We start from the raw sequence: 25,397 nt of genomic DNA, 5'->3' as shown, positions 1-25,397 counted from the left end.
ATATGAAGTAATTTACTGATAAATTCTACTGAGATTTACTCTCAAAATAAATGTCTTAACAAAACCAATAAAGCACCTTAGGAGAAGCTTTTCTATTAATTTATCAAGACTCCATGGTTATCATTTTAAGATAGATTTAAGAATATGCCCAAAAAATGACTGTTAATAATGAACAGACCCCATTTGGAGCAGTGAGTGGTTCTGCTTAACTGAAAAAAATTACACAAGGTATGTCAGGCATAGCCTTTCTAAATGAAAGGTATTTATGAAGTGGTAACAGTAGATAACAAGAAATATGCTTTTCCCCCTTGAAAAAGCTAAAGGTGCTTATTATAAACACAAAGAGATTTTGTCTTTTGGGACAACAAACAGGTTTCTCCTTTCCTGTCAGAGTAATTATTTTCCTTTCTCTTGTATGTTGTTATTGTCTGAATAAGCTTACCATTTATTTGTAGCTGGGTTCAGGAGACACATGTATGTACACAAGGCAGGGTGCTGGCCATTCAGCAGGGAACATGCAGAGAAAGATGCAGGAAGGCTGTGTTGCTCTCGAACATCTTTCCCTTCTTACACCCTAATGGGCACCGTGAAGATGCATTCACACATCCCGCCTGGTAGGGCATCACCTCAAAGAGCTCGGGCTCCTGAGGACTGAGCAACAGCGAGGCCGAGCAACAGGTTCTGTTTGCCCTTTGTGGATGCACAGAGGCTTTGTTAAAAGATGAGCACCATTTCAAATATCCCGAGAATGCAGCTGTTGAGCTGTTTAGTTGTGTGTTCCAACATTTTTTCCTAAAAAAGCATGAAGGAGGTGGTACTGCTCCAGTGCTGTATGTAGTGTTTTTCCAACCCCAGGGACTGTACTTCCTGCTTCTCACTGTGCCTCAAGCCTGAATGGAAAGGAGACACACCTAAACCCTTCACACGTCAGTCACCACAAATTCCTTTCCCTAAGAGCAGATTACTCGATATCCTGAGAGGCCCCAGACTCAACTCTGAATCATACAAATGAGTTCTACAGGATTTGGGGGAAAGATCTCAGAAGTCAGGTTGCTGTTCCAAATGCCCTTTCTGAATTTTGCCAAAGGAATGATTCCACTTTATGTAAACTAGTGTGAGCGATTATTATTGGGATTGGCTCAATTGGTTGTCAGCTCTGTTCAACAATCTTTTATGGTACGTCCTCTTCGGGCTCGGCACAATGGCAGTGTGAGGTGGGAAAGGGAAAGAGATGCCTTCAGGAGATGAAAATCTATCATTTAAGGCAGGACAAGCTCATGAAGAGTATGCTAGCAGTAAAAAGAGAGTCAACCTCACTTTTATCATCAGCAACTCCTTAATGAAGAAGGCACACAGCTGTAGAGAGGAAATGGCTCTAACAATCATCGTGGCCACGCTGTCATGGTCTGTTACACAGCTGCTGGTTGGAGGAATTGGCCTTGCTCCCCAGGGTGGAGCTGTCACAAAATAGAATGGGAACTGTCTGGCTTTCAGCCCAAGAGAATCTGCATGGCAAGTTGCATTAACAACCAGGCATTTCCGGCAGTTCCCAACATTTCTGGGAATTTTCGCATCCAAAGGACTGAAAGCCCACTCCATTCTCTTGCTTCTTACTCATGCTTTCTTTGTATTACGGTAATTATGTTTTAAAAAATCCTGGGCTATGTTGTTTCGTGGAACAATTTAGAACTTATTGGTCAAACTCTGAAGCAAAGGTATATAAAAGGTAGTTAGAGATGTTTAGGGAATATTCAAAGCACGGTTTTGGGTCACTCATAATTGATCTTTCATATATATATATAAATACATAATGTACCCATCTTAACATATCAAAGCTAAACCAATATTAAAAACAACTGACTACAGACTCTATTGATACAATATATGATGCCCAAGTACACTTTTCATTGCTACTGCGTATCTAAAATCATTCATTTATTTATCCATCCATCAAGAGTGTATTGAGAACCTGACAACATACCAGCATCAAGCCCTGGAGGTCTTTTTAAGGCTGAGCCAATATAGCTATGGATACCATTCTAAAACTGATAGCATATTTTCATGTTTTATAGTCTTTCCACAGACTAGTTCAAAATGAACACTGCCTGAGAAGGGCTTTAAGATGACTGACTAGAGGCGCTGGACACCTGTTTCCCCAGCAAAGAAGAGCCAAAATAGCAAGTAGATTATCATACTTTGAATAGACATCTAAGAGAGAATGCTGGAATTCAGCAGAGAAGTGACAGAAAACACCTGAGATAGTGAAAGAGAGGGAGGCAAGGTAGACAGCCTGGCTGGAATCAGCTGGGAGTCCAGAGAGGGTCCCTAGTGAGAGGAAAGGGTAAGTGAGAGATTCCCAGTGGTCCCTGTTCCCACACTGACTCCCGAAATCCTTGTCATGAGAGTCTCTCAAACCCCAAGGACCCTGAAACTGGTATTCCCGGGGTCCGTGTGGCAGCATTGCTCCAGAGAGGGAGCCCACTTGGGTCCCATGTACCCACTTAGTCCTGGACAGATAGCCAGCCAGTTAGAGAGCCCATTTCCCACCAGACTGCATTGTGTCCTGGGACCCAGCAACCCCTGTATCTTCACATCCCTGGAGCCCCACTGACAGAGGGCTGCAGGGTGCAATGCAGGTTGGACCCAGTAGAGTGGCAGGGTCTCTAGCACTCTAGCCCACACATTGTCCTGCACACTGGGGACACAAAGGGAGCTGAAGCACGTTTTTCAGAGCATGAAATCTGACTTCCTGGGGCCACTGTTACTGACAGAAAACCCTGCTCCCATAGTAGAAGGGCTACCTCACACTAGCATGTGTCCTGAGGACAGGCTGCCACCATTGCCATAGCCATATGGGGCTTGGGAATTGCTCTGCCTTGTTCACCACAGCCTGGGCCCACGGGCCCCACAGAGGGCCTGAGAAAAGGCCTGCCTAGCCTGGCACCACCCCTGTCCTCCCCCAGTGCCCATGCACATTGCCTGGGGGCCTAGGGATTGCCCCTCCCCATTGGTTGACCCAGGTGCACATGCATGCTATCAGAGGGCCTAACAACAGGTCCAGAAAATCTGCTGCTGAAACCCAGGCATGCTGTCTGGAGGCTGGGGGATTGCCTCACCCTATCTACCACTGCTGGCATCTGGGCAATCCTCCCAGGACCTGAAGGTCTGCCCAACCTGCTACCACCACCACTGCTGACAATCTTCTGCATGTACTACCTGGAGGACTGGGGACTGGGCTGCCAAGCCCATTGCAGCCACTGCAATTATAAGTGAGTGCCCATGGGGAGCCTGAGGACTCATCCAGTCATCTGGCACACTGCTGCCATAACCAGCACCCAAGCAAGCTGCCTGGAGGCCTCAAAATCAGCCCATCTGGACTTGCTAAAACTGGCGCCCACATATGCCACCCTGGGACCCAAGAACAGGCATGCTTGGTCTGCCGCTGCCAACAGCAGGGCTTGAGGACCGGCCCACCTGACATCCTATCCCCAGGAAAACCTCAGCATAACCTCCACTAACAATTGAAGCCTGCACCACTGAGGAAATCACAGACACCACTGATGGTGTATAGCCAAAGAAATTCTGTGGAGACTACACCACTATATATGCCCAGAATAAAAGCAAAAGTGCCCCAACCAACCAACACCATAGATCTACCTACAGGAAAATGTCTTCCCCTATGAAAGCCAATCTAAGAAACTGGAGGAAGTGACTGTTACACCAGATGCACAGATATCAATGAAAGGACACAGAAATGCGAAAAAGCAAGGAAATATGACACTTCCAAAGGAACATAATAATTCTCCAGAAGCAGATTCCAATAAAAATTAAATTTATGAAGTGCCTGATAAAGAATTCAAAATAACAACATTAAGGAAGTTCCATGATATACAAGAGAACACAGAAAAACAATAAAAAGAAATTTAAAAAACAACTCAGGATATGAATGAGAAATGCACCAAGGAGATAGACATATAAAAAAGGACCAGAGAAATCCTGAAACTGAAGAATTCAATGAATGAAATAAAAAATACAATGAGAACTTCAGCAGGATACTAAATCAAGAAGAAGAATTTCAGAACTTTAAAAAGAAGAAAAAAAAAAGAAAGAAGAAAGTCAATGTGACCTATGGGACACCATAAAGCAACAAAATATTTGAATTTTGGGTGTTCAAAGGGTGAGAGAAGTTTAATGGCATAGAAAAACAATTTAACAAAATAATATCTTTAAACTTCCTAAGTCTAGAAAGAGTTTTAGAAACAGGAAGTTCAAAGATTCCCAAATAGATACAACCCCAAAAGATCTTTCCCCAGCATATTATAGTCAAACTGTCTGATATAGTTAGTCTTTGTGTCCCTACCCAGTTCTCATCGTGAATTATAATCCCCATAATCCCCAGGTGTCAAGGGAGAGACCAGGTGGAAGTAAATGGATCATGGGGACGGTTCCCCCCATGCTGTTCTCATGATAGTGAGTGAGTTCTCATGAGATCTGATAGTTTGATAAGTGTTTGGTAGTTCCTCCTGCATTCATTCTCCTTCCTGCTGCCTTGTGAAGAAGGTGCTGTGCTTCGCCTCTGCCTTCCACCGTGATTCTAAGTTTCCTGAGGCCTCCCTACCCTTGCAGAACTGTGAGCCAACTAAACCTCTTTCCTTTATAAATTACCCAGTCTTAGAGAGTTCTTTAAAGCAGTATGAAAATGGACTAATATAGTGCCAAAAGTCAAAGACAAATAATTCTACAAACAACAAGAGAAAAACATCTGATATGGTTTGGCTCTGTGTCCCCACCCAAATCTCATGTTGAATTATAATTCCCAATGTTGGGGGAGGGACCTGGAGGGAGATGATTGGTCATGGGGGCAGATTTCTCTCTTACTGTTCTCATGATAGTGATTTCTCACAAGATCTGATGGTTTAAAAGTGTGTGGCATTTCCCCCTTCACTCTCTTTTCCTCTTGCTCCACCATGTGAAGAAGGTGCTTCCTTACCCTTCCACCATGATTATAAGTTTCCTGAGGCCTCCCAGCCATGCCTCTTGTACAACCGGCAGAATTGTGAGTCAATTAAACCTCTTTTATTTATAAACTACCTACTCTCAGGTAGTTCTTTATTGTAATGTGAGAATGGCTTACTATAGCATCTAGACACAAAGAAATCCCCATCAGACTAATAGCACATTTCTAATCTGAAACTTTACAGTCCAGAAGAAAATGGGATGATATATTCAAAGTGCTGAAAGAAAAAAACTGCCAATTAAGGGTACTATATCCAGTAAAATTATCCTTCGTAAATGAAGGACAAATTAAGAGTTTCCCAAACAACCAAAAACTGAGGGAATTCATCACCAAGAGACCAGCCCTCCTAGAAATGCCTGAGGAAGTCCTTTCCTGGAAGTGAAAGAACAATACCTTCCATCATGAAAGCACACAAAAGTATAAAACTTACTGGCACAGCAAACACATGAATGAGGAAGAGAAAGGATTCAGATGTTACCGCTACAGAAAACCACCAAACCACAATGATAAATAGTAAGAGAGAAAGAAAAGAACAAAGGATATACAAAACATCCAGAAAGCCATTAAATAACAGGAATAAGTCCTCACATATCAATAATAACCTTGAATGTAAATGGCTTAAATTTTTAACTTAAAGATATAGAATGGCTGAGTGGATTAAAAAACTTGTGACCTATCCAAAGTAATGAGGGTTATTACAATTTTTTTTTAAACCCATGATCTAACTATATGCTGCCTTCACCTAGGTGAAGTGAAACTCACTTCACCTATAAAAAGACAAATATGGGCTGAAAGTAAAGGGACAGAAAAAATACTCCACACAAACAAACCAAGAGCAAGCAGGAGTAGATATATTTATATCAGATAAGACAGATTTTTAATGAAAAAAATAAAAAGACACAAAGAAGGTTAGTATGTAATGATAAATGGATCAGTTCAGCAAGAGGATATAACAGTTCTAAATATATATGCACCTAACACTGAAGCACCGAGATATAAAAAGCAAATGTTGGCTGGGTATGGTGGCTCACATCTGTAATTTCAGCCAGCACCTCAGCCAGGCTGAGGTGGGTGGATCACTTGAGTTCAGTAGTTCAAGACCAGCCTAGGCAACATGGTGAAACCCTGTCTCTACAAAAAATGCAAAAATTCGCTGGGCATGGTGGTGCATGCCTCAGTCTCAGTTGCTTGGAAAGCTGAGGTGGGAGGATGGCTTAAGCCTGGGAGGCAGAGGTTGCAGTGAGCCAAGATTGTATCACTGTACTCTAGCCTGGGTGACAAAGTGAGACCCTGTCTCAAAAATAACATAAAGTAACGTAACATAACGTAATGTAACACAACACAACCCAACACAACTCAATGTCATTAGATCTAAAGGGAGAGACAGACTCCAATACAATAATAGCTTTGAGACTTCAACACTCCACTCTCAGCAAAAGACAGAAAGTGAACAAAGAAACGTTAGATTTAAACTGCACTTTAGACCAAATGTACCAAACATCTGTGAAACATTTCATCCGACAGCTGCAGAATACACATTCTTCTCATCAGCATATGAAGAACATTCTTCAGGATAGATATTAGGCCCCAAACAGGTATCAACAAATATTAAAAAATCAAAATCATAGCAATTCTCTTATTGACCATAATGGAATGAAACAAGAAATCAGCAATAAGAGAAATGTTGAAAACTACAAATACATGGAAATTAAACAACATGCTCCTGAATGAATACAGGGTCAATGAAGAAATTAAGAAAGAAATAAAAAAAATTCCAGAAACAAGTGAAAATGGAAACACAACTTACCAAAAACTATGGGATACAGTAAAAGCATTGTTACAAGGGAAGTTTATACCAACAAATGCCAACATTAAAAAAGTAGAAAGATTTCAAAAACAACAACCTAACGTTGCACCTCAAGGAACTAGAAAAGCAAGAACTAAACACAAAACTAGTAGAAGGAAAGAAATAATAAAGATCAAAACAGAATTAAATGAAATAGAGAGTTAAAAAAATAATACAAAGGATCAATGAAACTAAAAGTTGTTTTTTTTTGAAAAAATAAAGAAAATTGATAAACTGCTAGACTAACCAAGAAGAAAAGAGAGTGGATCCAAATAAGAGGAGGGAATTCTTCCTAACTCATTTTTTGAGGCCAGGATTTACCCTGATACCAAAACTAGACAAAGACACAACAAAAAAAGAAAACTACAGGCCAATATCCCTGATGAACATAGACACAAAACTCCTCAACAAAATACTAGCAAACCAAATCCAACAGCATATCAAAAAGATATTACACCATGATCAAGTGGGATTTATCCCAAAGGCACAAGGATGTAAGGATGGTTCAACATACATAAATAAAAAAACATGATATACTGCATCAACAGAATGAAGGACAAAAACCATATGATCAGTAGATGGTGTGTATTCTCCAACTCAGCTCCAATTAAAATCCTTATTCTTGTTTCTTGTTTTATATCATCTTTCCCTTGTATTTTTAGTTATGTTATTTTGCTGTACTTTATGTATCTTTGTAAGCTGTTTTTGTGAGGTGAGGTGTGATTATACAATGTCAGTTCTTCTAAAACATGTTTTAAAATTATCACACTATTACAAATGCATCTTGTAAAAGATTCAAATATGAAAATTTAAAGCTCTATTGGACTTAATACACCTGCATACACTTGTCAAAACTCATTGAATTATCCATTTAAAATTGTAATTTTATTGTAAGGAAATTATGTCACAATAAAACTAATTTTTTTTTTTTTTTTTGGAGATGTATTCTCTATTCTCACTCTGTCGCCTAGGCTGGAGTGCAATGGCGCGATCTTGGCTCACTGCAACCTCCAGCTCCTGGGTTCAAGCGATTCTCCTGCCTCAGCCTCCCGAGTAGCTGGGACTACAGGCACACACCACCATGCCCAGCTAATTTTTGTATTTTAGTAGAGATGAGGTTTCACCATATTGGCCAGGCTGGTCTTGAACTCCTGACCTTGTGATCCACCTGCCTCGGCCGCCCAAAGTGCTGGGATTACACGCATGAGCCACCACGCCCGGCCAATAAAATTTTTTCAAAAAGTTCAAGTCCTCTTTCCTCCGTAGTCTATCCGTATTTCAGCATTTCAATAACTCTGAAAACCCTCCTAAAGTCTCCTGATACAATTTCCTTTAAAAGACACACTCACTCAGAGCTCAGCCTTCAATGAAGAGAAAAGAGCTGCCAGTCCACACTTTTGCGTTATCCTTCTGTGCAATCCACACCAGTCACCGAACTTCCAACTTTCATCAGCTTTGGTTGCTCTCCAGAGACCTTTCTCAAATTCTTTCTAACAAGCTTCAGGGATGGGACCGGACAAACTTCTTCCCCAAACAGAGATCTGGGTTTCCTTCCTCCTGCCACTATTCCTTCTTGTAGAATTTAGTATCATGTATTTAGTATCATACCACAGGACTTCTGAGCTGGCAAGGAAGGCAGACGTTTCTCTATGTCTGAGGGACTGTGTGCCTAATGAGAATGAACATAATAAAAACACTGCAGATACAAGATATTTTAACATACATATGTTATCAACAGAGAGAAAAGCACTATATGGAAAATGTGATAAATGAAAATCTTTCATTCTGTAGGCATTTCTTTCTAAAAAGACAGCATTTTAGAGAAAGGTTAGCATTTCATAAAACTTGTATTTCAGTAATCTAGGGGAGTTATGCCTGATTTTCCTTCATATGAGAGCTATTTCTCTAACGTGCCAGGTATTTTACTCAATACGATATTATTCTGAATGATTTTAGGTGACATTTTCTGTTCAAGGACATAACAATTTAGGAATAGATTTTCTCTCCCTGCCCTCATGTAGAAACTGATATCTGGTGAACTCCAGACAGAGCCAGTGTTCTCACAGTATATGGATTACCTGCATCAGAATCACGCCATGGTTCCCAGTCTTGCTGAATCAGAATTTCTTGCTGTGAGCCCCAGGAATGGGATGTACATTTTAAATGTGTACTATGTGTGATTCTTGGGTACATTAAAGTTTGAGGACCACTAACTTACACTATTCAAATTAATATGATCTGGCTGGGTGTGGTGGCTCATGCCTGTAATTCCAGCACTTTGGGAGGCTGAGGTGGGGGATCATTTGAGGTCAGGAGTTCAAGACCAGCCTGGCCAACATGGGGAAACCCCATCTCTACTAAAAAAAAAAAAAAAAAAAAAGAAATAAGAAAATTAGCTGGGCATGGTGGCACGTGCCTGTAATCCCAGCTACTCAGGAGGCTGAAGAAGAATTGCTTGAACCCGGGAGGCAGAGGTTGCAGTTAGCTAAGATTGTGCCATTGTACTCCAGCCTGGGCGACAGAGCAAGACTCTGTCTCAAAAAAAAAATATATATATATGTGTGTGTGTGTGTGTGTGTGTGTATATGTGTGTGTGTGTATATATATACGTGTATGTATGTGTGTGTATATATATATATATATGATCTTCACACCTAACAGGTATTGTTACTGCTATTGATAATATGACTGGTAGTAGCTGAACTTTATTGAGTTCTTATCGTTTGCCAGGGTGTGGATAAAAAAGAAATGAGTGGTTAGAAAACATACAAAAACTGTGATAGATTCAGCACTTTTCATTTAGCTCCTAAATTGTTTTCGGTTGTTGTTGTTTTTGGAACCCTATAACGGTGAGTCACCTCTGAGTATGTGGTCACAGGTTTAAACTTGGTCCCACTTCAGGACGAGATAAAGGGAATGGCTGTTGTAATCTATCTCCAAAGCTGCCTTGAACATTTGCAGACAGATAGTGTGGTGAGTAATATGGGGACCCAGCAGCAGCAACAGAACCATAATTGAGAAAATGAGATTTAGAAATATTCTTAAAGATTATTGGACAAATACAACATTTTGAAAGATGAAAACAGGGAAAAACAGTAAGTGATTAAGAGCAGGGTAATGGTAGTGGGATGGTTTTGCAGGAGGGTGGTAGCAAGTTTAATGTGTTTCTTTTGCATGTCAGTATTTCTAAGGATGATCCAAATTCTAGTATGGTGTCATGTAGTGGGGAAGTTTTCCCCAGAGGCTGCAGAATAATTCACGGTCAAAATGTCACTTCTAATTTAGTGTCTATGTTTCACCCTATGCTTTATTAACCTTCAGCCAAGCAATAGGATACTTATCAACACCTACGGCATTTAATACATGTGATTTCCACAGAGAAACAGTAACCTAAAACTCACAACCCTCCTCCTTTCAGCTCAACTGACATGTTTCCTAATCCCTTCAACACCAAAGGTACTGGTGTTGGCATGGCTGAGAGTATCACACAGGTCATGCTGTGATGTACGATCTCAGCCCATGAGACAGAAATCATCCTTTTTTTTTTTGGAGTCTTTTGCCAGATCAATTCAATCTGACACTGCTAGAGATGGAAGGCATGCAAATGTTTTTAAGGTGATTTTTTTGGTGGGCCTTGAGAGAGAGTAACACATGAAAATAAATGGAAAAGGATAAAGGACAGACTCCAGACCTGAGTGAGCACTGATTCCACTGCTGCCAATGGAAACTGAAATGGAAGCCAACCCCATTAGTGTCTTACAAGCTTAGGCATCAGATGCCTACCAGAGCTGCTGTCATATCTGAGTACTGCTCCATTCCCAAAATGTGAATCTAGGTCAGTGAAATCCAGCAATATTTGCCCACCAATTTTTGATGGTTTGTTACTTTGTGAATGAGGAGAGCTGAATTCATGGTGACAAGGAGAGTTTAAACTCTTTTCCAAAAAGTCTACGAAAGGCACGCCATTGTGGTAGTTATTTCTGAAGTCATTTTGTTCATCATTGTCCCCAGGGGCACAGATCAGGAATTCTGTAATTATCTGCCAAAGTGTTGATCTGGTCCCTTTTTCTCCCTCTAAAGTCCATCAGTCACGATGTTCTGTTACTTCTCTAAGTGGGCCTCACTTTCCACACTGCCCTTTCCACTTTCACAGCTACTTTCCTAGTACAGATCCTCCATTCATTTATTCATAGACTGTGCTGTGCAATGGCATCAGCTAGTTTTATTACTCCTAATCTTTATTCCTGTTACATCATTACAGGAACTGTTCCAGACAGATCTTTCTGAAAAAACACCTTCAGCTTCTACTCCTCTGCTAAAAAATATCTGTGTTGTTCCTCACAGCCCACAGATAAGAAAACCCCAGTTTCACTGGCCAAGATCATTTGAAGCAGCCCCAACTTGTATCTCTGACCTTATCTCTCTCTGTTTCCCTGCATACAGCCCCCATTCCAGCCATTGTCTCTTGATTGTACTGTAGACACTCCCCCAGATTGTTCTGTTTGTAATAACCACCACTCTTCTGTGCCAACTATGGCTTACGTTCATTTAGGTGAACTCAGACTTGGAGTCTTGCTTCTGGTTGATCACACCCTCTCCAGAACTCCTACCACCTTTCCTAGGACCCTGAACCATTTATTAGGCACTTATGTTGTGTTGCACGGTGACAGTTTTTATCTTTTAATGTTCTCTCTTGTTTCTCCAGCTAAATGGGAGCAGCCTTGAGGGCAGAGATCATTTCTCATCCGACTCAGTATCCCTGTGCTTGGGATAGTATCTTTCGTATATTAATAGTTGCTGCTCAGTAAATCTTACCACTGTGATGTCTTTTCAATTGCTGTTTTAAAAGTCTTTTTGCAGAAGAGACAGTAATAAGAGATTTTGAAAATCTTAGCTACTTTTCCTATTAGTTTTATGTATGAATTAGAAAATTATGTTTTTTAGATATCCAACTGAATAGTTATATATGTAACTGAAGCTTCTTCTAAGAAAATGGAATGAAGTTGGAATCTTTCTGTGGTTTTCCTCAAACAGGCATAAAAACATTGCTAAGCACAAACAGATACAAAGATGTTCCGGCTGGGCGCGGTGGCTCACGCCTGTAATCCCAGCTCTTTGGGAGGCCGAGGTGGGTGGATCACGAGATCAGGAGATTGAGACCATCCTGGCCAACATGGTGAAACCCTGTCTCTACTAAAAATACAAAAAATCAGCCGGGCGTGGTGGCAGGCGCCTCTAGTCCCAGCTAGTCAGGAGGCTGAGGCAGGAGAATGGCGTGAACCCGGGAGGTGGAGCTTGCAGTGAGCCGAGATTGCGCCACTGAACTCCATCCTGGGCGACAGAGCCAAAAAAAAAAACGCCAAAAAACAGATGTTCCATCACTTCCAGGCACTGAAAGGACAACATCACATTAATAGATTCTGCAGTGAGCCCACTCTAAAATAATCCTCACCGCTAGTGCTTTATAATTATATGGTTGCTACTTTTTGCCAAGTAGTTGTTCACTCTATCCTAGGTTTAAGACACAGTATTTCACCTTGACTGGCCATTATGAATTTCCAACGGGAAGAAACAACACTTTCAATTCCTAGTGAGGCTGATTCAACTTTGTTTTTTCAAGAAGAGAACGAGTATAGGAGATAGGGGTCGCACAGGGAGAGCTGGAGGCAAAGCCAGAATGCCAATCCATGAAATGGATTCTAAGTTCTCTGCTTTGTCCTCATGGGCATTTTGAACCTGTAGGCAATTACGCTTCTTTAGTAGAATCAACATATGATTATTTTAAAAAGTAAGGTATTCTCTAATATCAGTAATAGTGTGAAGTTTAACTTTTTTTTCCCCCTTTTTGGCTATATCCTCACACAGTAAGGTCAGGTCCTGTTGTTAGGTTTTTCTGTGTGTGTGTGTGTGTGTGTGTGTGTGTTGGGGGAGGAGGTATGGCAACATGAGTCAAATGCAAGCTTCCTGTTCTCAGAAAATGATAACATTAGTGATTTTGGTAACTTGGAATATTTTAATGAGGAATTTTAGCATGTCAAATAGATTAAATCATGGCATCCAAATTATTACCCAGTTAGGTATTATATTTCAAGTTTATACAATGTTGAATTCTGGGCAGGAAAAACCTAAGAAGTTTCTAGCTTTCTATGGCTTTAATTTGAATATTTTCTTTACTTTTACTGATAATGTAATCGGGATATGTTATTTTGCACCTATATGACAAAAAAGTTGGCTTCTTCAGGTGCACATTATTCGGGATTCTAAGCTAGGTACTTTTGGAAGTTGCAGGTATCCTTGAAAGCAGTGGCTCTCAACTTGGCCTGTGCATTAGAATCACCTGTGGAGCTTTTAAAAAAATGCAGATGCCTGGGTTCCATACCAGACTCAGAACATGAGCATTTTCTGAGATAAACCCAGGGTAGAGTGTTTTCAGAAAGCTACTCAGATGACTTTAAACCACTCTCTCACTAGGAACCACTAATTTAAGGTCACTTACAGACTTGTTCTTTCAGAAGCTAGAGTCTTGGATTGAAAGGCCCCTTATGAGGCTATGTGGCCAACCATCCAACAGATGATTACCCCTATAATATCCTATAGAGTCAGTTTAATACTTTTTGATGGTCTGGTATATAGTGGACAGGATGAACAGCACTTTTAAATATAATTTCTTCCTTTTCCCCTTTGACATTTTCTTGAAAGCCCAAAAGAAAAAAAAAAAAAAAGCACATTATTCCCTTTCTCCTACTTGGCCAAGTTTGCCTTCTTCCTGCCTTGGGACTAATGCTAAAATTCAGCATGGCTGTTTTGGTGTCATAGCTTCAAATTATTTATTGGCTTATTATGCCAAAACATTTTATTTTGGCCACCCTAGCCTTGTTGGCATACAGCTCTGGGAATATTGTCAGATGAGGCCACTGCTGCCAGGAAAGGGAGCATAAACAGTTGTTACAAATTCAGAGGCTATTTGGTTTTGTGTTTTAATTTCTTAATACACGCATGGCAGATTTAAAAAAATCATTGTTTTGTGGAGCTGGTGAATACAACAGCCAGATAATAAGACAAAATTAAACCTACAATGGGATTGTCAGTATGCCTTTCATAGCAGAGATCCAAAGTGGAAAATCTTGTGGCTACATACTATAATTCCCTGTGACAACAATAACTAAAAATGCGAAGTCTTTATTTTTCCATTTCAATCACCCTGCTGATATGAGTTAGTTCTCATTCTGTCTTTTGGGTTTTGCTAGTTGTCATTAAAGGAAATTCCAGGCAATAAAAAACATACAAAATCCAAACACATTAAGGGTTTTCCATCTTCATTTTATATGCATCTATAAAATAACATGGACATTTTTGGACATAAAAGCAATGCTGCAGCTGAGTCAAAACAAGAGGAAATACAGTCTGAGTGATCTCTATTGTACAGTTAGTCATTCAAAAGAAAACCAGGCTGTGTGCTATGCAATTTAAATGAGGTACAAAGCAGCTCTTGTTTTCATTCAAGGAATCTTACAAACTCAGTTAGTTAGTTATTTCAGGAAGTAGATAAGAAACCTAAAAGACATTTCCATTGAGATGCATTGTGAGGATTTTAATTTAAAATTACAAGTCTATTGAAAAACCACATACTGTATTTAAGCTCCATTTACATGACAAAGGCACAAAAAATGGAGTGGTGATCTCATAATTATTTTCTTACCACGTCCTTGTAGTATTTTTATTAAAAGTATTTTTAGGTAATAATTTATTGTGATACAAAAGAACAGAATTACTAATTTTAAAAAAGTCCACCAAAGAAAACTATAGCTATATCCCATAAACATATACAAATGTAATATATGAAAAAAATGAAAACAAAAACAAGACAAAACAACAAAAAACTCCTCTCCCACGGGGTTAGGAAGGTGAGGATGCTCCTCCTGCTGCCCGGCCAGCAGATGGCACAGTCCCCCAGTTGGTCAGTGCTGCAGTCCCTCCCAGGTGGGGTCAGCAGCTTCCTCCTCTGAACAGCTTCAGGAAAGTTTTAGCAAAAGGTTACCACCTGCCCTGACTTCCCTCCCTTCTTTCCCTTCATCCTTCCTCCCCTCCCTCCCTTCATCTTTCCTTCCTTCTTTAAGAAAATTTTTTTTTTCTCCAATTGACTGGAAGAGTGAATGCTACCAAGGAGGTCAAGTTAAAAATCATTACTGAGAATTACTGTGAGTCCCTCCTGAGGGCAGATATTACAATCTATCCTCTTGTGAAGATAGCATGTAATTAATCCAGGTTTTTGGAAAACAAGGCAATTTTGGGGATGGATCCAGAAAAAGAACAAGGTGAGATGTGGTATAGATTTACTCTTTCTTATGTCTTTTCCCCTTAATTAAAAAAAATTAAAAACAGAGTAGTCTATGGAAAAGACAGGCATCATGTAGATGGTAAAGCAGGGGGTTAGGAGTTAGGCACACTTAGTTATTGGAGAATTATTTCTGTAAGTCAATCATAGCCTACTTCCAACAATGTAACATATATATTTTTCCTAAACTTTAAAAAATTAAAGTATAACATACAAAATGTAATATGTAAAGTATAACACACAAAGTGGCCCTCTGGACCATGACTGCCTCCCTTCTTCTTAAAATATTATTCTGACAGCTAACAGTAGAGAGTAGTAGCTTTGCCTCTTGTTTAACTATGTGCATAAAAGACTAGAATATGTATTCTTTGGGGGTTGGCTTCTTTTGTTCAAATTATGTTTTTGAGCAGCATTTCCAGCTTTGGAATAACTGGAGTTCTTAGAGAAGGCAAACATTCCTTCTGGAAGAGTACAAACAGGTCTAATGCCTATGAATTAATTTGTCTTACATTGTTTTTTTTTACATGTAGAGGGGTATGAAGGTGATGATGCAAAGTCGGGAGAAAAACTGTAGAAAATGCAGGTTGCTCTAAAAACTAATTTGGCCTAAATAATAGTATTTCTAGGACCAGATTTGCTGTTAGATATCTAGCATTTGTTCAAACCAACCTAACTTCTAGTAACTTTGCCATATGGATGGTAAAATGCAGTAATAATGTCTTCCTTTCTTCTTTCCCGAGATTGGTACCCTGTATTAAATGTGTTCTGGAGGCCAGCCGAGGTGGCTTACGCCTATAATCCCAGCACTTTGGGAGGCCGAGGCAGGCAGATCACTTGAGGTCAGGAGTTCGAGACCAGCCTGGGCAACATGGTGAAACCCCATCTCTACTAAAAATACAAAAATTAGCTGGGCGTGGTGCCTGTAATCCTAGTTACTCAGGAGGCTGAGGCAGGAGAATCTCTTGAACCTGGGAGGTGGAGACTGCAGTGAGCCAAGATCAAGCCACTGCTCTCCAGCCTAGGCAACAGAGTAAGAATCCATCTTAAATGAATGAATGAATGAATGAGTGAACAAATGAATGAATGAATGAATGAGTGAACGAATGAATGAATGTGTTCTGGGCTTTTTAGCTGAGAATTGCTAAACTCTTCCTAGATGGATGATTTCATTTAAATATACAATGCACACACTATTAAATCTACTATAATCTCGACTGGCAAGATGATTATCTCCGTAAGAATCTACTTCATTAACCAAGAGTAGATTGCAACCCATTACAAAGTATTTCAATTGCAATAAAACTACCCAGAAACCCTTGGGGCTCTCAGCTTTACCTAAATATGTAAGAAGTAGATTCTGAAGGAACCAAGTACTCAAAGAGCAGTGACAGAGGTGAGAAGTAATCAAGCTTTCAGTGTGTAGCACAGGAAGGCACAGTTCACCTCTGTTTAAGTAATATGTCCTTTAAAGAGATGCTCAAGTGGCCAGGGACTTCTCTACAGAGGAAAGAAGGTTTACAAGGGAAAAAATAAGTATCTGGTACCAAACTCACACCTTTCCTGAGACTGCTCAGATCCTGGATACCAATAAAAAATGGAAAGTCAGGAGGTAGGTGGAGAGACACGGAAGGAGCAGACAAGCTCAGCTAGAATCAATCTATGGCAAAATACTTAGAAAAGGTTTTCTAAATAAAAAAGAAGATTCAGTATGGAGTGGGGTGGGCAACTGAGGCCAGGGGAATCAGGGTCCAGGAAACTTGTTTCTGGAACTGTAAGATCCCACTCAAAATGATTATTTCATCAGGTCTCAGTATTTTGAACTGTAAAACGGGAAAAACACAACCAATCACACTTTTATCACTTGTGATATATTTGTATCTATTCATCTGTCTTCCTGCCTGTCTATAATAACATGGAGTATTTATATTTCTATGCTAGTAGTTAGCAATTAATAATTGCCCCCTTATTAATTTTATTGATGGTTGTAATATAGAAACCAAACTGCTCTCAAATAAATAAAGCAGCTGAGTTCATCCAAACCTGAGTTTCACCAACCCATTTCCAACCTGTGACTATTTCCTTAGGCAGAGCTCATTATTCTCCAGATCAGTTTGTCCTCTTATTTTCACTACAAGGTAACAGGACATTTTTGATGCTAGAAACATGGCAGGTGGGCAGTCACCAAATCCACAGGCTTGTGGTTTAGGCAGTACATTTGCTGATGGAAAATGCAATCTCCAACGAATGCCTTTCTAGCTACTGAGGATTATTTATAGGTTCTGACAAGTAGAAAAGGAACATCATTATTAACACTAACTTGAATGAACTCTACAGGGAGGAGGACTATAAAGTCTTCATAGGATGCCCTTAAGATATGTGGTCTGAGAGAATCTGACCATGGGAAGGGAAAGATGAAGAGAGAAATAGGAGTGAGTTGCCAAGCCATGCAATAGGACTTAGGGCTTGGGTTTTTTGTTTTTTTTCCCCTAGGTCATCAGTGGTCCTCTTTTCTGACTGCAGGATCTTCCTTTTCCAATGTTGGTCCAACATCTCTGAAACAATGCAGGGCTTTCTCCTCAAAGACCTGCTGGGACCCAGATTGCCCCCTCACGGTGATAATCTTGTCTTCCTCACTGTTAAGTTCCTACTTCCTCAGACCTCACCTGCCCCTTCCACTTGTACCTCTAGAAACCCACTAGAAACTCCTTTATGAGTTGAGTTGGTTTGCTCACATCTCATGAATGTGCTTTGCTCAGTCTTTGCTTATGCCATGTCCCCACCTGTAATTTTCTCTCATTGAATTCTACCCTGTCAAATGCCATCCATCCCCCAAGACTCACATCTAGTCTCATTTTCTCTACAAAGCTTTCTCTGAATATCTAGGCCTCAGGGAGCTCCTCCTTTTCCTCTGAACTTTGAAGAGCAGTTAGGGCCCGTATCATATAACGTAGTGCTAATTAGTCATATTTGACTACCTTTTATTTTGTTACGTGTTAGTCTCGCTAGACTATTTGAGTTAGAGACCTACTGAGGTAGGGACCAAACGATTTGAGTTAGGGACCTAGTCTACCCAGAATGGCAGAAGGGGCCACTTTTTCTAGTTGGTCCACCCAGAAGGAGTTCTTTCTGCTAATTCACACAAATGCAAGGTATAGATCAGCTTAAACCCTCTCATCTTATAATCGATCTCAGACATATGCAGACCAGCCTTGCTACCACGGATAGATACCACAGTCCCTAAGGAGAAAAATCATCTTCCTAGACCTCCTGAGTGACACCATTTATCAAATGTTTTCTTTCAAGACACTAGCTTTTTTTATATACAGGATGTTGACATGAACTTCCAGATGGAGCAGAACAAAAGACATTCTCTAAAGTAAACGAACAAAAGCCACCACGATAAAAAAATCAAATTCTGAGACAGACTGTTCAGCAACAATTAATAAAAGCCTTAGAAACAGAATCAAAGATACAGTTTGGGAAGAGGCGGAAGAAAGGCCAGGTGAGCTAGCTGAAAGAGTGGCAGATAATACAGACGGGAAATTTAGCTCAAGGCAATGATTGCTTCCCAGCCAAACAACCATGCTTGGCACTGAGGTAGAAGAGAAAAAACCTGAAAGAGCCTCAGGGCTCACAGATTTGCTGTCTAAAAGGAACTTCCGGCTTTGGCCCTTTAATAAGTCATGCATGCTGGTATGCAGGACCAGCTGAGAGGAAGGGGCTGCAGTCCTGACCACCATTTAGTATTAGCACTATGACCTGGGGGAAGTCACTTCATCTAGTTTTCTCATCTGCAAAATGGAGATAATACCACCTCCCTCATTCATTTATTCATCCCTTCATCAGATATTTATGAAGGGCCCACTGTGGGCCAAGTGCAAAGGAGCATAATGATGAGCAAAACAGACACAGTCTTTATCCTTATTGGGTGTCTATATCATCTCACGGAGTTGAAGTTACAGAGAAGGAAAGGGAAAGCACTGCACTGTAACAGAAGGTCATCTTCTTTATCAATGACTTCCACTCTTGATTTAGCTGTGTGACCTGGGCAAGTCTAATTTTCTTCTGGCAAGTCTACTATCTATAAAATGAGGAAATTTCCGGTCTTAAAATGTTATTATTCCAAATGCAAATGAAGAAATTAAGCTTTTTAGGTACTTCTGAATCATGGCTTTCTAAAAGATTATTATGAAATAGTCCAGATGCAACGAAAGGATGAGAATAATATAACAAACCCTGTGTACCAACTCTCCAACTTAAGTGAGAAAACATTACAAGGAGCTCTATCTGGTGGCATGCCCTCTTTTCCTCTGAGGGATAATGGTGATGAGTTTGGTGTTTATTATTTTGAATCATGACCTTTTTTAGGAAATCTGGTATGTAACTAAAAACAGTTCACCAGTGAAGAATTCTTCCTACACTTAGGTGTTCCTGGCTTCTAATGAATGTGAGGTCACAATAGTGCACATCACAGAAGCTCAAATACCTGCCTGTTCTCTCTCTGCCAACCCTGCTTGTTACTCCCCCTGCAGAGAGAATGTGAAAAACCCTGTGGCAGGCACCCCCACTGCATTTAGAAGGAGCACAGTTTTGTATTTACCTTAAGGGCCTTCTGTGCAGATTCACTAGACCCAATTGCGATCAGGTTAGGCCCAGCCATGCTGCAGAAACTCTTCAAATGCAAGCCATCTGCCACCGGCACTGTGGAGACTGCATAGTCCTACATGGACAATAGAAAAACAAGCAGTTTAGTATTGCAGAATAATTCTAAAACTGATTTAAAACTTCCCTGAACTACACCTACTCCTTGAAGGCTGTCAGGGATCTTGAATATTTGGAAGAAAAACTGGGACCCACAGGTTTGGATATTGCTAGTTAAAAGAAGGGAGCGGAGTCACCAGATGTGTGACTGCTGCAACATCTTTGCTGGCTGTTTGATCTATGGAGTGGGCTACTCTGGGAGGGTGTATCTGAATATCCTGTGTAAACAGTAGCTCAGCTGGAGACTCACATCCTCATGGGGAATGGAGCATCTTGAGAGTTATATCCCTTCCTATGCAGTACAGAGAGCCAATCTATTAATAATAAAGGGACCTTAAGAAGATGTATGTGCAACACCTAGCACGGTTTCCAGCACACAGAAGGCACTCAAGCACAGGGGCCCCCTGATTCCAATCTAAAAAAATCTGTATTTCATAACAGTCCACTGGGTTTCCAGATTTTTTTTTTTTTTGAGACAGGGCCTTGCCATGTTGCCCAGGCTGGTTTGGAACTCCTGGGCTCACGCAATCCTCCTGTCTTGGCCTCCCAAAGTGCTGGGATTACAGGCGTGAGCCATCACACCTGGCCTTCCAGATTTTTTTTTAAGTTGTTGATTATTCCAGGAACATCTGTCAGGTGGCTGTATAATTATACACTGGAAGAAGACAGAAGATGCCCATGCTAACTTTGTTGTTCTTGTGGTAGCCCAATGAAGCCGAATTATTGAGGAATTTGAATTTTATAGCTTATAAAACTTCTAGTAAATGTACAAATATTACGAATTATTGTACAAAGCCAGTGAAGCATAAACACCATTACTCATGATATTGATTCAATGGGTCTATGATTATTTAGTAATTACTTTGTGCCAGGCATAAACTACCTTTTACCTACCTTAAAAGTATCAGCCAAGATTTCAGCACCTCGTTGATTCGTCCTTTTGGAAAGGCCCACAAAAAATTCTCTGCCTATAATAGATGTCATGGAACATAGTGAGCGGGTGGCACCAGGGACTGTACATCATTTCTTTTATCTATAAATAATGACTTTAAAGCATCACATAGTTTTCTCTTACCACAGAGGACAGCTTCACTAAAGAGATGACAAAAAATGATTTCAAACTACTGCCCTTAAGAATAAACTTTTTCAAATTCATAAGGGCAGAAAGTAGGATGGTGGTTTCTAGGAGCCATGGGGAAGGGTAAATAGGGAGTTATGGTTTAATGGATAGGAAGTTTCAGTTTGGGAAGATGAAAAAGTTCTGGAGATGCGTGGTGGTGATGGTTGCCTAACACTGTGAATGTTCATGCCTCTGAACTGTACATTTAAAAATGGTTAAAATGGTAAATTTTATGTTATGTATATTTTACCACAATAAGGAATGAAATTTTTATTTAGGCAATAATACAATTAAACACATTGGTAATCTCTGATCAGAAATTAAGTAATAGCAATGACAATTTAACAGTACAACAGTTCCTCAAATAACATCATTTTGCTCAACTTTGATCAGGAAAAAGAAAAAATCGATTCTGGGCTGGGGCCATCGTCTGCATGGAGTTTGTACATTCTCTCTAGGCCTGCATGGGTTTCCTCCCACATCCCAGAGCTGTGCACAGCAGGTGAATTTTCATGTTTACAGGGTCCCAGTCTGAGCAAGTGTGGGTGTGTGGGTGTGCCGTGATGGGACGGTGTCCTGTCCAGGGCGAGTTGCCACCTTGCACCCTGAGCTTCCAGTATAGCCTCTAGCCACCCTCGATGACCCTGAACTGGAAGAAGTGGGTTAGAAAATGAATGGATACAAATGATTGTAATAAAGTATCCAATAATCATACAAATGTACAACAATAAACAATGTTGTAGGATAGTGCTCAATGAGCCCACCATATTTGTGATTGTTTTGAGTTGTGTGGTGGGAGGAGGGGCTCCTTACAATTTTAGTTTGGCAAACATTTATTCCCTGATCTAACCCACCACCACCACAACTGCTGTCACTCACTAATTGACCAAAAATTGGGCAATTATCTTGTTTTTATTAATTTAAAAAATGTGCATATGGCTGACATTTATTTCAATGTTTAATATTATAAGTGGTTTGGGTCTTGATTTAGAAGCTGGGTGATATTTTTGTGACTAGAAATATGCCAGAGGAACTTAACTCTTGTTTATATTAGCCTATGGTAAAAATGGTTTTGTTATATCTCACTTCGCTTAAAAGTCACAGTTTCCACGAACCTATCAACATTGTTAAGTGAGAATTTACTATACTACCTTTTTTTTTTTCACTAAAAGAACAATACTAGACATTGTTGATAAATTCGGATTCTTTTCTTATAAAATGATCATGTGAGGCCTGAGGAAACACTCTGGGGAAAAGTGCTGACTGGTCTTCAGGTCTGACCTCTAAGAGCCCTGTCTTTGAAACTATACATCCATATGGTTGAAATCAAAACATCAAAAGATACCTATGTACTAAATACAACATTTCTGCAGGACGAAACTGCCTTTTTATTTGACTTTTCTGAAATTCAGCAGTTTTTCTACTCAGAAGCCAAAGCACTAGATAAAATGGTCTCTTAGTTATAGGCAAATAATTATAGTATGGAGTTAGGCAATATATAAATGTGGGAATTCTCATCTTCCCTTTATTTACGGAAATCCCACATAATATGTGGAAAAGATAGTCAAAGAGAAATTAGTATCTTTTTGCCTCAGAGTATTATGGTAAAGTATAAGAAGAGTAGCCATGCAGAAGGAATTGCTTGATAGATTTTATAAACATTATAACTTTAATCTTCATAATGTCCTTATAAAGGGGCAAATGACATAGGTCAGGTGATGTTATGACAATATCCAAGGGCTTATGTTGTTGGCAGACACAGGAATCTTTTGGGCACACTGACAGTTTTTTGGGTAATGGTATGATTGTGTTGACCCTTAAGAAAACTCACTATATAAAGATCAAAATTTAACTCAGGGAGAGGTATTTTACTTGATTATTAAATGCTTACAATGAAAAATGTCAGTTCCTTAATTCTTTCAAGATAAAGTAGGTTTTATTATAAATTAATTTATTTGTTATAACTTTTTTAAGAAATCTTTTAAGAAAAAAAATACTCCGAAGGCAAAAAAAAAAAAAAAAAAAAAAAAAAAAAAAAAGATACTGTTTTCTTCCTCTGAAATATTTTCCCACCACATTTTCATGTGGGATATTCTTTTCCTTTCCAAGAAACAAAGGGAGGATGAAAATTTCCACATTTATGTATATAACAAATTTTTAGGGTGGAATGCATACCATTTCCATTTTAAAAGACTAAGGTGTTCAAAGGCTAAGATGTGATGGGAAAGTACAAAGAGAAGGATGCTGCTTATCTCTTCAAAGTAAGTTGGACCTCTGTCTCTGGGAGTATGTTGGATGAGATCTCCTAAATAATCTTCCTGATGGAAACAACTAAAATACTGAATGGACATCTAAATTAGTTTTGATGTCTTTTGTGTCATTTTCTTCTATGCCAATTCACATTTTTGTTTTTCCCCTTCCTGTCTCTGTCATTTATAGGAGAAACCAGGCCATTTTCCTACTGACTATCCTACATTCTTGCTTTGACTGGTTGCTTCCTCTTATAAATTAGCATTTAAATTTTTCCCTTATCCTTTGTATTTTCAGTAAGCAGGCATTAATTAGATGCTCATTCATATATCTTTTAACAGGGCTACTGTGGGTTCAAGTGGCATCAGCCTGATTCCCTCAGTATAAAGTTTCCTGTCAAGCTTTCACATAACAGTTTTAATATCATTTGTTGATCATCACACAGATCCATTATTTTTACTAGGAATCTGCATTTACTGGCTGCAACTCTAAAAAGAAAATCTCTCCTCAAGTATTTGGTCTACTTGAAATAAAATTCATAAAGGAAAGAAAAGCTAAATGCTTGAGTCTTTCTTTTACATATAAATTATTAGAGTAATGAGTTAGTGTTCTAGCAACTTGCAATAATGACCAATAAGTTTTTTTTAAAAAACATCATTACCTTTGAATGCATCAAAGATGAAATCACAGTAGAAATTAGAAAACATTTAAAAAAACTAAATAACAAAAATATCCATATCAAAATAAGAAGGAGTCTGCTAAAGTAGTACTTGGAGGCCAAGTTACATAGCCTTAAAAGCTTACATTAGAGAAGATGAAAGGCTAAAATTAATGAGATAAAATTCCAACTTGAGATGTAGAAAAAAAGATAATAGAATAAAAAGAAAGAAATGTGAAGGAAGGAAATATAGAAACAGAAAAGAAACATTCAAGAGAAAGAGTTCAACCAAGCCAATAGATGGTCCTTTGAAGAGATTAATAAAATTAGCAAACCTTCTGGCAAAGAAAGAAAGAAGGCATAGATTAACATTACCAATGAAAAGATAATATAGCTATAGTTGTGAAGCTTAAAAAGATATTAGAAAATATAAATAACTTTATACCCAACATTTTGAAAAATTAAAATAGATAAAATCTTAGAAAATGGAATTCATCCAAACTGACTCAGGAAAATCTAAATTGTCACATAATCATTAATTGACTAAATCAGTTTAAAATTTCTCCATAAAGAAGGCACAAGAGCCTGTTTCCAAAGTTTAAGGAATACATAATTCAAATAGTACTGATTCCAGAGAATAGAAAAAGAGGAAATATTCCTTAATACGTTCTATGAGGCTAACATAACTCTTTTACCAAAACCAGACAAAGATAACAAGAAATATAAATTATAGGCCACAAAAAATTTAATACTGTGTTAAAAAGAGAATAAATCATGATCAAATTTGATTTAATGCTGGGATTGCAAGACTGGTCAAATATCAGAAAATGAATTAATGAAATTAACCACATCAACAGATTCAAGAAGAAAATCATATAATCATTTCAGTGATGCAAAAAAGAGTTTACTCTATCACCTGAAATTCATTTCCAGGTGTTTACTTTAGAGAAACTCTTGTATATGTTCCCAGGAGACACACAAGAATGTACATAGAAACACTGAAGATAATCGACAAAAACTGGAAAACATCCAAAAACACATCAGCAGTAAAATTACTCATACATTATGGTGTATTCTTATCACAGGGAACTACACAACATTGAAAATGAACTATAGCAGCACACATCAACTTAGATCAAAAGTAGAAAAATCACCTAAGAGTTCATATAATGTGACTCTAATAAAGGTATCTTGTAGCTTTATAAAACTACAAGACAAAACTAAAACAGCATACACTTTAGGAATACATGCATGGAGGCAAAACTCAAAGAACAACAAAGCAATAATTAACACAAAATTCAAGACAGTGGTTACTTGAGACTGGGGAGAGGCTGGTTGTCACTGGGGACCCCACAGGGTCGTCTATGGTCCTGGCAATGTTCTATTTCTTAAGTCAGGAGGTGGACACCC

At 39.2% G+C, this 25,397-nt stretch overlaps 1 protein-coding gene across 1 annotated transcript in view; it reads right to left on the bottom strand.

The window, feature by feature from the left end:
• Positions 1-25,397, bottom strand: part of DDAH1 (dimethylarginine dimethylaminohydrolase 1) — a 148,391-nt gene that overhangs the window by 11,135 nt on the left and 111,859 nt on the right. Inside the window, exons 3-4 of the mRNA XM_017851157.1 lie at positions 20,854-20,927; positions 19,799-19,918 (exon numbers count right to left, since the gene is read on the bottom strand). Of these exons, the coding sequence (XP_017706646.1) occupies positions 19,799-19,918; positions 20,854-20,927 (194 nt within the window). The remainder of the gene's footprint in view (positions 1-19,798; positions 19,919-20,853; positions 20,928-25,397) is intronic.

The sequence above is a fragment of the Rhinopithecus bieti genome, unplaced genomic scaffold (genome assembly GCF_001698545.2).
Source record: "Rhinopithecus bieti isolate Rb0 unplaced genomic scaffold, ASM169854v2 scaffold_1467, whole genome shotgun sequence".
Classification (NCBI taxonomy): domain Eukaryota; kingdom Metazoa; phylum Chordata; class Mammalia; order Primates; family Cercopithecidae; genus Rhinopithecus; species Rhinopithecus bieti.
The sequence above is the reverse complement of the archived record's forward strand: the minus strand, read 5'-3'. Positions and strand labels throughout refer to the sequence as shown.